General features: G+C 36.2%; 1 protein-coding gene across 1 annotated transcript in view; it reads right to left on the bottom strand.

The window, feature by feature from the left end:
* Positions 1–11,519: 11,519 nt before the first annotated feature.
* Positions 11,520–12,528, bottom strand: part of LOC114887281 (solute carrier family 22 member 10-like) — a 38,770-nt gene continuing 37,761 nt past the window's right edge. The window contains exon 10 of the mRNA XM_029208833.1: positions 11,520–11,625. Coding sequence (XP_029064666.1) covers positions 11,565–11,625 — 61 coding nt within the window. The 3' untranslated portion in view covers positions 11,520–11,564. The remainder of the gene's footprint in view (positions 11,626–12,528) is intronic.

Genomic DNA, 12,528 nt, shown 5'->3' with positions numbered 1-12,528 from the left:
TGGACTTGAGTGTAACAGTGTTGACTTTCATTCTGGATGAGTTGGAAGCCATAAGAGATATTTGAGCAGAGATTTGACATCACATGATTTGACATCACAAGATTTACATGAAGATTTATTTGGAGAAATTGGGGAGGGGATGATAGTCCAGATGAGAAATGAGAGCGACTTAGACTTGGGAAGTTATAGTGCAGTTAGGGTCAGCCAGATTCTGAATGTCATTTGAAGGTGGAGCAAGTTTTAAAACCTAGGGTTTACAGGAGAGGCTATGCTGGAGATGTAAATTTAGGAGCCATCAGTAAAGAGATGAAGAGAGTCAGTACACACAGAGAAGAGAAAATATTCAGGACCTGAGCCCTTCAGCACTCCAGTGTTGGAAGAGTCAGCACAGGAGAATGAGAAAGAGAAGCCTGCGATGAGTTTGTAAAACAAGAACAGAGTAGGGTTTGGTGGCCAAAAAAAAGTTTCTAGGAAGAGGAATTTACCAGCTACCACAAATAACCATTTGGATGTGAAAATATGGAAAACATTAGGATCTTAAGAAATTTGGTGGGGTTGAATATGTTATAGGAATGGGTAAAAATATAAATGGGAAAGAAAGAAATCAGAGAATAGGGCAGTAGCTGAAGGAGAAAGTGGGTTCATCAGAAGTTTATTTTATTCACTATTTAAGTTGGAATACTTCACTCCCTGTTTGTACTTCAGGGTCCTGGTGATTAGAGAAAGCTTATCTCATGCCACAGAATTCTTCTGTCTATGTCCTATTTTCTTGTCTCCCCCAAATTTGGGACAGCTCTGATCCCACTGGTATAGAAGAATATGTCTTTTGGTTGAGGGCAGCATCTTCCAGGGGCATCTTTCTTGGGAGGCCCCTTGAGAAGACCTCAGTTTTCAGCTCAGCCTTGCCTTACAGAAGTTTCTCATGTGGTCTAGGCACTGTATGTCTCCACTAAGCAAACATGGATATGAACCCTAATTTTGCCCCCTTGTAATATGGAAGGGTTTCAATGAGATCAAAGGAATGAACTGAATTCTGGAACAAATCAATGCAAATGTCTTTTTGTGTGTGTGGTAATATACTTTGATAATTTCCTCTTTATCATTTTGTATCTACTGTTAGGTTTTCCTTTCTGGTTACCATATTCTTGCATAAAGCTTTTTACAGTTTGGACAGTCTATTTTAAGCTGATAACAACTAACCTCGATTGCATACAAAAACTCTACAATTTTACTTGCCACAAAACACACATGGTATATGCTAATTGTGTCAGAATTTTCATTTCTTATCCTGTATTTATAAAAAAATATTTTATTTTTTAACATCTTTATTGGAGTATAATTGCTTTACAATGGTGTGTTAGTTTCTGCTCTATAACAAAATGAATCAGCTATACGTATACATACATCCCTATATCTCCTCCCTCTTGCGTCTCCCTCCCACCCTCCCTATCCCACCCCTCTAGGTGGACACAAAGCACTGAGCTGTTCTCCCTGTGCTACGCGGCTGCTTCCTAACTAGTATCTAATTTACATTTGGTAGTGTATATATGTCCATGCCACTCTTTCACTTCATCCCATCTTACCCTTCCCTCTTCCCGTGTCCTCAAGTCCATTCTCTATGTCTGAGTCTTTATTCCTGTCCCGCCCATAGGTTCTTCAGAACCTTGTTTTTTTTTTTTTTTAGATTCCATATATATCTGTTTGCATACGGTATTTGTTTTTCTATTTCTGACTTACTTCACTCTGTATGACAGTCTCTAGGTCCATCTGCCTCACTACAAATAACTCAATTTTTCTTTCTTTTTATGGCTGAGCACTATTCCATTGTATATATGTGCCACATCTTCTTTATCCATTCATCTGTCGATGGACACTTAGGTTGCTTCCATGTCCTGGCTACTGTAAATACACCTGCAATGAACATTGTGGTACATGACTCCTTTTTTTTTTTTTTTTTTTGCAGTATGCAGGCCTCTCACTGTTGTGGCCTCTCCCGTTGCGGAGCACAGGCTCCGGATGTGCAGGCTCAGCGGCCTTGGCTCACAGGCCCAGCCGCTCCGCGGCATGTTGAATCTTCCCGGACCGGGGCACGAACCCGTGTCCCCTGCATCAGCAGGGGGACTTTCAACCACTGCACCACCAAGGAAGCCCACATGACTCTTTTTGAATTATGGTTTTTTCAGGGTATATGCCCAGTAGTGGGATTGCTGGGTCATATGGTAGTTCTATTTTTAGTTTTTTAAGGAACTTCCATACTGTTCTCCATAGTGGGGGTATCAATTTACATTCCCACCAACAGTGCAAGAAGGTTCCCTTTTCTCCACACCCTCTCCAGCATTTATTGTTTGTAGATTTTTGATGACGGCCATTCTCACTAGTGTGAGGTGGTACCTCATTGTAGTTTTGATTTGCATTTCTCTAATGATTGGTGATGTTGAGCGTCCTTTCATTTGTTTGTTGGCAATCTGTATATCTTCTTTGGAGAAATGTCTGTTTAGGTCTTCTGCCCAGTTTTGGATTGGCTTGTTTGTTTTTTTGATATTGAGCTGCATGAGCTGCTTGTGAATTTTGGAGATTAATCCTTTGTCAGTTGCTTTATTTGCAAATATTTTCTCCCATTCTGAGGGTTGTCTTTTGGTCTTGTTTATGGTTTCCTTTGCTGTGCAAAAGCTTTTAAGTTTCATTAGGTCCCATTTGTTTATTTTTGTATTTATTTCCATTTCTCTAGGAGGTGGGTCAAAAAGGATCTTGCTGTGATTTATGTCATAGAGTGTTCTGCCTATGCTTTCCTCCAAGAGTTTGATGGTGTCTGGCCTTACATTTAGGTCTTTAATCCATTTTGAGTTTATTTTTGTGTATGGTGTTAGGAAGTGGTCTAATTTCATTCTTTTACATGTACCTGTCCAGTTTACCCAGCACCACTTATTGAAGAGACTCTCTTTTCTCCATTGTATATTCTTCCTTCCTTTATCAAAGATAAGGTGACCATTTGTGCATGGGTTTATCTCTCGACTTTCTACCCTGTTCCAAAGAACTATATTTCTGTTTTTGTGCCAATACCATAATGTCTTGATTACTGTAGCTTTGTAGTACAGTCTGAAGACAGGGAGCCTGATTCCTGCAGCTCCATTTTTCTCTGTCAACATTGTTTTAGCTATTCGGGGTCTTTTGTGTTTCCATACAAATTGTGAAATTTTTTATTCTAGTTCTATGAAAAATGTCATTGGCAGTTTGATAAGGTTTGCACTGAATATGTAGATTGCTTTGGGTAGTAGAGTCATTTTCACAATGTTGATTCTTCCAATCCAAGAACATGGTCTATCTCTCCATCTCTTTGGATCATCTTTAATTTCTTTCATCAGTGTCTTATAGTTTTCTGCATACAGGTCTTTGTCTCCTTAGGTAGGTTTATTCCTAGGTATTTGATTCTTATTGTTGCAATGGTAAATGGGAGTGTTTCCTTAATTTCTCTTTCAGATTTTTCATCATTAGTGTATAGGAATGCCAGAGATTCCTGTGCATTCATTTTGTATCATGCTACTTTACCAAATTCATTGATTAGCTCTAGTAGTTTTCTGCTAGCATCTTTAGGATTCTCTATGAATTGTATCATGTCATCTGCAAACAGTGACAGCTTTTCTTCTTCTTTTCCAAATTGGATTCCTTTTATTTCCTTTTTCTTCTCTGATTGCTGTGGCTGAAACTTCCAAAACTATGTTGAATAATATTGGTGAGAGTGAACAACCTTGTCTTGTTCCTGATCTTAGTGGAAATGGTTTCAGTTTTTCACCATTGAGAATGATGTTGGCTGTGGATTTGTCATATATGGCCTTTATTATGTTGAGGTAAGTTCCCTCTATGCCTACTTTCTGGAGGGTTTTTATCATAAATCGTTGTTGAATTTTGTCAAAAGCTTTTTCTGCACCTATTGAGATGATCATATGGTTTTTCTCCTTCAATTTTTTAATATGGTTTTTCACATTGATTGTTTTGCATATATTGAAGAATCTTTGCATCCCTGGGATAAATCCCACTTGATCATGGTGTATGATCCTTTTAATGTGCTGTTGGATTCTGTTTGCTAGTATTTTGTTGAGGATTTTTGCATCTACGTTCATCAGTGACATAGGCCTGTAGTTTTCTTTCTTTGTGACATCTTTGTCTGGTTTTGGTATCAGGGTGATGGTGGCCTCGTAGAATGAGTTTGGGAGTGTTCCTCCTTCTGGTATATTTTGGAAGAGTTGGAGAAGGATAGGTGTTACCTCTTCTCTAAATGTTTGATAGAATTCACCTGTGAAGCCATCTGCTCCTGGACTTTTGTTTGTTTGAAGATTTTTAATCACAGTCTCAATTTCAGTGCTTGTGATTGGTCTGTTTACACATTCTATTTCTTCCTGGTTCAGTCTCAGAAGGTAGTGCTTTTCTAAGAATTTATCCATTTCTTCTAGGTTATCCACTTTATGGGCATATATTTGCTTGTAGTAATCTCTCATGATCCTTTGTATTTCTGCAGTGTCAGTAGTTACTTCTCCTTTTTCATTTCTATTTCTATTGATTTGAGTCTTCTCCCTTTTTTTCTCGATGTGTCTGGCTAATGGCTTATCAATTTTATTTATCTTCTCAAAGAACCAGCTTTTAGTTTTATTGATCTTTGCTATCGTTTCCTTCATTTCTTTTTCATTTATTTCTGATCTGATCTTTATGATTTCTTTCCTTCTGCTAACTTTGGAGTTTTTTTGTTCTTCTTTCTCTAATTGCTTATGGTGTTAGGTTAGGTTGTTTATTTGAGATGTTTCTTGTTTCTTGAGGTAGGATTGTGTTGCTATAAACTTCTCTCTTAAAACTGCTTTTGCTACATCCCATAGGTTTTGGGTCGTGGTGTTTATTGTCATTTGTTTCTAGGTATTTTTTGATTTCCTCTTTGATTTCTTCAGTGATCTCTTGGTTATTTATTAGTGTACTCTTTAGTCTCCATGTGTTTGTATTTTTTACAGATTATTTCCTGTAATTGATATCTAGTCTCATAGCGTTATGGTTGGAAAAGATACTTGATATGATTTCAATTTTCTTAAATTTACCAAGGGTTGATTTGTGACCCAAGATATGATCTATCCTGGAGAATCTTTCATGAGCACTTGAGAAGAAAGTGTATTCTGTTGTTTTTGCATGGAATGTCCTATAAATATCTATTAAGTGCATCTTGTTTAATGTATCATTTAAAGCTTGTGTTTCCTTATTTATTTTCATTTTGGGTGACCTGTCCATTGGAGAAAGTGGGGTGTTAAATCCCCTACTATGATTGTGTTACTGTTGATTTACCCTTTTATGGCTGTTAACTATAAAACAAACTTTTATGGTCGTAATTGTTAACACGTTTTTTGGGTTTTTTTTTTTGTGGTACGCAGGCCTCTCACCATTGTGGCCTCTCCCGTTGCAGAGCACAGGCTCTGGACGCGCAGGCTCAGCGGCCATGGCTCACGGGCCCAGCTGCTCTGCGGCATGTGGGATCCTCCAGGACCGGGGCATGAACCCGTGTCCCCTGCATCGGCAGGCGGACTCTCAACCACTGTGCCACCAGGGAAGCCCTTATGCTAACTTTTTAATCTGGCTTTTTTCTTTTTTGATGTTGAGTTGTATAGGCTGTTTATATATTTTGGATAGTAATTCTTTATTGGTCATTATTTGCAAGTATTTTCTCCCATTCAGTAAGCTGTCTTTTCATTTAGTCGAAGGTTTCCTTTGCTGTGCAAAAGCTTGCAAGTTTAATTAGGTCCCATTAGTTTATTTTTGCTTTTATTTCCTTTGCTTTAGGAGACAGATTCAGAAAACACTGCTATGATATATGTCAAAGAATGTTCTGCCTATGTTTTCTTCTAGGAGTTTTACGGTTTCAGGTCTTACATTTAAGTCTTTAACCCATTTTGAGTTCATTTTTTATATGGTGTTAGGGAATGTTCTATTTTCATTCTTTTACATGTAGCTGTCCAATTTTCTCAGCACCTCTTATTGAAGAGACTATCTTTTCACTATTGTGTATTTTTACCTCCTTTGTCATAGATTAATTGACCATAACTGTGTGGGGTGTTTTTTTTTTACATCTTTATTGGAGTATAATTGCTTTACAATGGTGTGTTAGTTTCTGCTTTATAACAAAGTGAATCAGTTATACATATACATATGTTCCCATATCTCTTCCCTCTTGTGTCTCCCTCCCTCCCACCCTCCCTATCCCACCCCTCTAGGTGGTCACAAACCACCGAGCTGATCTCCCTGTGCTATGTGGCTGCTTCCCACTAGCTATCTATTTTACGTTTGGTGGTGTATATATGTCCATGCCACTCTCTCACTTTGTCACAGCTTACCTTTTCCCCTCCCCATATCCTCAAGTCCATTCTCTAGTAGGTCTGTGTCTTTATTCCTGTCTTACCCAAGCATCATTTCTTGAAGACTTCCTTCCTCCCACTGAATTTTCTGGTCCCCTTTGTTAAAAATCAATTGACTATAACTTTAGGGTTTATTTCTGTGCTCTCAATTTTATTCCTTTATGTTAAAGTCTATCCTAATGCCTGAATCACACTGTACTATAGATTTGCAATAACCTTTGAAATTGTAAAGTGAAAGTCCTCTAAGTTTATTTTTCTTTTCCAATATTGTTTTGGCAATCTGGGTCCTTGAGTCCATATCAATATTAATGACAATGATGTTATAAATTGACAATTAATGTCAATTCTGCCCAAAAGTAAGCCAGTTGAGATTTGGATAGAAATTTTGTTGAAACTATAGGTCAACTTGGGGGTATTGCTTTACTGACAACACTAAGCCTCCCAATGCAAGAATATGAGCTATCTTCCCATTTATGTAGATCTTCTTTATTTTCTCAGAACACTGTTTTTTGGTTTGCAGTGGACAATTCTTGCACTCCTATTAACTTTTTCTGTGTATTTTATTCCCTATGATACTATTGTAAATTGATTTTTATAAGATTTGTTTTTGGGGCTTCCCTGGTGGCGCAGTGGTTGAGAGTTCGCCTGCCGATGCAGGGGACATGGGTTCAAAAAAAAAAAAAAGATTTGTTTTTGGATTGTCTATTGCTAGTGTAAAGAAATACAATTGATTTTTGCAATTTATTTTGTATTTTGCAAAGTTCATAAACTCATTTATTACTGCTAACATATATTTAGTGGATCCTTGGGAATTTCTACATACAAAATCATGTCGTCTACAGATAAAGACCGTTTTGCTTTTTCTTTTCGAATATGGTTATCTTTTATTTATTTGTCTTCTCTAATTACCCTCATTAGAACTTCTAATATTTTGTTGAATATACATGATGATAGCTGACATCATTATATTTCCCCTGAATTTATGGTGAAGAAATCAGCCTTTCACCATTTAGGGTGAGAATTTCTGTAGGTTCTTTGTATTTGCTCCTTTTTAGTCTTGCTGGGGTGTAATTGATACACCAAATAACTTCACATTTTGTTGAGATTGTGCATATGCATACACTTATGACACCATCACTAAACTAAGGTACTAACCATATTGATCACCTGGAAAAATTCCCTTCTGTGCCTTTGTAATCTTTTTTTATTGAACACAACATAAGATCCACCCCTTTAACATATTATAAAATGCACAATGCCGTATTGTTAACTATAGCCTTATTCATCATGAATAAAAAAACTTTATACCCATTGGAAAACAATTTCCAACTTCTCTCTCCCCCCAGCCCCTGACAACTACCATTCATCCTACTCTCTGCTTCTATGACTTTGACTATTTTTAAAAACCTCATATAAGTGGAATCATGCCATATTTGTCATTCTGTAACTGGATTATTTCACTTATAATAATGTCTGTATGCTTATCCATGTTGTCCCAATGGCAGGATTTGCTTCTTTTTTATGGACAACAAATATTCCACTTTTAAGCAAGATGTAAACACTGACTTGGAACTCTAAAACTCCTCAGAGAAAAAGCTAGGGAAAAACTTTGACGTTGGTGGCAATGATTTCTTGGATTTGGCATGAAAATCACAGGCAACAATGTCAAAAATAGAAAAGTGGACTGCATAAAACTCAAAAGCTTCAAAAAGCAAAGGAAATAATCAACAAACTGAAAAGGCATATACACTGTTTACCAGGGTGAACTCCCTTTCTTTTGCTCACTTCCCATCTATTTTCTAAAAGAGTTTGTGAAGGATCCATGTTAATTCCTTTTAAATGTTTGGTAGAGTTCACCAGTGAAGGTAAATTAGACTGAGCTTCTCTTTGTAGGAAGTTTTAAAGTAGTAACTTAAGATCTTTAATTTTTATAGTCTTATTCAGATTTTCTATTCCTTCTTTGAGCCAGTTTTGGTAAATTTTGCCCTTCTAGGAATTTGTCCATTTCATCAAATTATCTCATTTCTTGGCATTCAGTTGTTCACAGGATTACCTATCTGCTCTTTTCTATTTATGATTTTAGAAACTTGAGTCTCTTCTAATTCTTTTCTTAGTTAAGGCACTTAAAGTTTATTCACCCTATTTTGTTCACCTTTTCAAAGAATCAATTTGGTTTCACTGATTGTTCTCCATTGTTTTTCTATTATCTCTCTCTTTTTTATCTTTGTACTAATGTTATTACCTTCCTTCTGCTTTCTTTGGATTTAGTTTTCTCTTCTTTTTCAAGTTCAAAGATTGAAGGTTAGATTACTGATTTGTGCTCTTTCTTTTTCTTTAATATAGTCATTTTCTTCCATGTCTTTTCCCCTAAGAATTGCTTTAGTGCATCCTATAAGTTTTGGTATGTTATGTTTTCTTGTTCATTCATCTTGAAAAGTTCTCTAATTTTCCATGTGATTTCTTCTTTAACTAATGGTTAGGTAGAAGTGTATAACTTAATTCCTCATATTTGTAAATTTCTCAAAATTTATATTGTTGATTTCTAATTTAATTTTATTGTGGTCAAAGAACATATTTTGCATTATTTCTGTCCTTTACTGTGTCTAAAGGCTTGTTTGATGGACTAATTTATGGTCTATTCTGGAGAATGTTCCATGAGCTCTTGAGAAGAATATGTACTGTGATGTTTTAGGTGAAGTGTTCTATACTTGTTAGGTCTTCTTTGTTTATAGCATTGTTCAAATCTTCTTTACACTTCCTGCCCTTCTAACAAAGGTTCTATCCATTATATTTAGCAGGATATTGATGCTTCCAACTATTATTGTTTGAATTTTCTATTTCTACCTTCAGTTCTGTCAGTTTTTGCTTCATCTATTTTAGGGTTCTGTTGTTACATTTATGCACATTTATAATTCTTATATCTTCTTGATTAATTGACCTATTTATCATCCTAAAATGTGCAGATTTTGCTTTAGTCACAGTTGTTGTCTGAAAGTCTATTTTGTATGATATTTATATAGTCACGCCAGCTATCTTGCAGTTGCGGTCTGAATGGTATTTCTTTTTCTATCCTTTTACTTTCAACCTATTGGTATCAGGTCTAAAGTACATTTCCTGTAGACAACATAGAGTTGGATATTTTTGTTTCTCATCCAGCCAATCTCTGCTTTTAATTAGATTGTAAATATTATTATTGATACAGTTGGAATCACATCAATTATTTTGATTTTATTTTTCTTTCTGTCTCATGACTATTTTATTCCTCTAGTCCTCTTTTGATACCACCTTTAAAGTAAATATTTTCTAGTGTATCATTTAATTTATTTAAGTATTTTAAACTCTTTTTTTTCTCAGTGGTTTCTCAGTAGTTGCTCCAGAGGTTATAATACACAGCATAAGCTATCAGAACCTACTTCATATTTATACTCACTGAATTCCATAATATATAGAAACTTTACTCCTATAGAGCTCTATTTCCTCCCCCATCCACTTTGTGCTATTATTTTTAAGACATGTTAATATATTACTATATATACTTTCACAGTCTAGAATAGTTGCCCCATGAGTTCTTTCATGGTGCATTTAGTCAAAAGAAACAGATTCAGTATGCTTACTCTATCTTCTTCAGGATCAGAACCCTCCTCCTTTTTGAAGGGAAGCTCTGTACCACAGCAAACTAGTCATATATGTTTAATTTTGGTATATATGGTGTATATATGTGTCTTTTAAAAACTATTTTCTGTAGATAATTAAGTTCTGTAATTAAAAATTTTTTAAAGAAAAAATAAAGAATAGGACAAAGGGGAAATTAACAGGAAGCAGAGAAACACATAAAGTTTGGTAGCAAGAGAGAGAAAGATGATGAAGAGGGAGAAATTATGAAACCATGCTCCATAGGATTAATGGAAGCTGGTGTTTAACAGAAATCATTGAATGCGTCTAACAGAGCAGCAGATAAGGGAACAGTTTCTTAGAAAACCCTCTGCTTGTAACCTGCCTTTACTGATTAAGCCTACTTCTTTTGTATTTTTTCCCCTTTCTCTAAATACAAACCCTCCAAACTTCATGAACCCTACATAATTTATCATCAGACTTCTAACCACCCCTATAGATAATACTTCTGATGTATGAATCACTATAGTAATGGGGGCTTCAGTTGTTTTCCAAAAATTTGGAGTCAGCTCCTGCCCAATACACCTGGCTAAGACTAGTTGAGCCCACTGACCCTAAAGCTGGGCCTGCACAGAAATGTGATACTTCATCTTTCCCCAATCTCCAATCACCTTTCCAAATGCCTGAGACCACTCTGCTTCTTTATATCATAAATACCTCAAGCCTCTGGCCTTTGGAGATGCATATCTGAGATTTATTCTCCTGTGTCCTCACTTGGCTACCTCACAAATAACACTGTCTCTGTTGCAAATGTCAGTGACTCAGTGTTTGGCTTGTTGTTCTACGGGCAAACAAACCTGGTTTGGTTACATATTTGGTGAGCAAGCCAGGAGATAACTCCAGACAGTCCTTTTGCCCATGGTTCTTCAGCCCCTTACCAGTATTGATAGCCTGTGGATGAGTCCAAACAGCTGCCTGGTAGACACTCCACAGGATTTCCCCCAGACCCAAAAAGATCAGTGTTTTCAAGTCACTTAGGCATATCCCAAACAACTCAATAATATTTTTAGGAATAAAAAGTATCTAGCATCCAAGAAGTTAAGACACAGTGCTTGGCATCCATCAAAAATTAGGTAAGTAAAGTTATAGGAAAATAAAATCCATGATAAGGAGAGAAACTATTAATGAAGAAAAAGATAAACTAAATAGTCCTATATCTATTACATGAAATAAATTTATAGTTAAACATTCTCCCACAAAGAAAACTACAGGTATCTTCACTGAAAATTTTACCAAATATTTAAGGAAAACATATTACCCATTTTACGCCAACTCCTTCAGGAATACAAGAGGAAAACATGTTTCCTAACATTCTACATGGGCACCATTTTTCTGATCATGGAATTACATGTTCCAAGAAATCATATGTTTAATTGCAAATTAATGCCATGATTGTAAATGAGATTCATGTTCCAGTATACTTTCTTGCTAGTATGTAAAGATAAAGGAAAACTCCCATTTTCTTCTTCATATTTTTATTTTCCTCACGAGTTATCTCATGAAATCCACTTAAAATGTTGTCACTTTAATGTAGAAATCTTTTTCATGTGCTTCTCTCAAGAATTTTTTGCTGGAAAAACAAAACAGAAAAAACCAAATCAACCAACGAGTTAGCAAATAAAAACACACATTAAAAAATAGAAAATAATAAAAGTAAGTTTGGATGCCATCCGTGCACAAGTACAAACTGATCCTTAACCATCAGCTTTTTACAATCCAATAAAATCCATGAGAGATTGACACTCATCCTGCAAAAGGCTCTGCTGACTGTGCAGACCCAAGAAAGCCGTTAGAAAGTGCTACTCTCACTTGGTCTTTTTAGACCTCTGACCAAAGACACCTTTGGAAAGTCAAGGGGTGAGTTGAAAATCTTAGCCCCATTTGTTATGCAGTGAAATATGTCCCTTCAAAAATTCATATGCTGAAGCCTTAACTCTCAGTATCTCAGAATATGAGATTGCCATATTTAGAAACATGGTTCTTGCAGATATAATTAATTAAGATGAAGTCATACTGGAGTAGGTTGGGCCCCTAAACCAATTTGACTGGTGTCATTATACAAAGGGGATATTTGGACGTAGAGACATGCCAGGGAGATGCCATGTGGAGACTGGAGTTAAGCTGCCACAAGCCAAGGAACTACCAGAAACCAGGAGAGACCTGGAACAGACCCTTCTCTAGAGCCTTCAGAGGGAGCATGGCCCTGCCAACAACTTCAGTTCAGACTTCCAGGCTCCAGAACTGTGAGACAATACATTTCTGTTGTTTAATTCACTCAGTTTGTGGAACTTTATTATTGAGGCCCTAGGTTACGAAGATAGCATATTTCTCATATTAAAAGACTTTTACTAGTTACTTTTTTCCCCTATCCTTGATACTTTCCATTACTTGTAGTGACAAAATTTGCCTGAATCTTACAAGCACCTACACAAGATTTATTTCTTTATTATCTTTTCAAAGAGAGTCTTTATAT

The sequence above is a fragment of the Monodon monoceros genome, unplaced genomic scaffold (assembly GCF_005190385.1).
Source record: "Monodon monoceros isolate NGI ecotype Baffin Bay Population unplaced genomic scaffold, NGI_Narwhal_1 Super_Scaffold_7, whole genome shotgun sequence".
Lineage (NCBI taxonomy): Eukaryota > Metazoa > Chordata > Mammalia > Artiodactyla > Monodontidae > Monodon > Monodon monoceros.
Note: the sequence above shows the minus strand (reverse complement) of the source record. Positions and strands in the feature narration are given on the sequence as shown.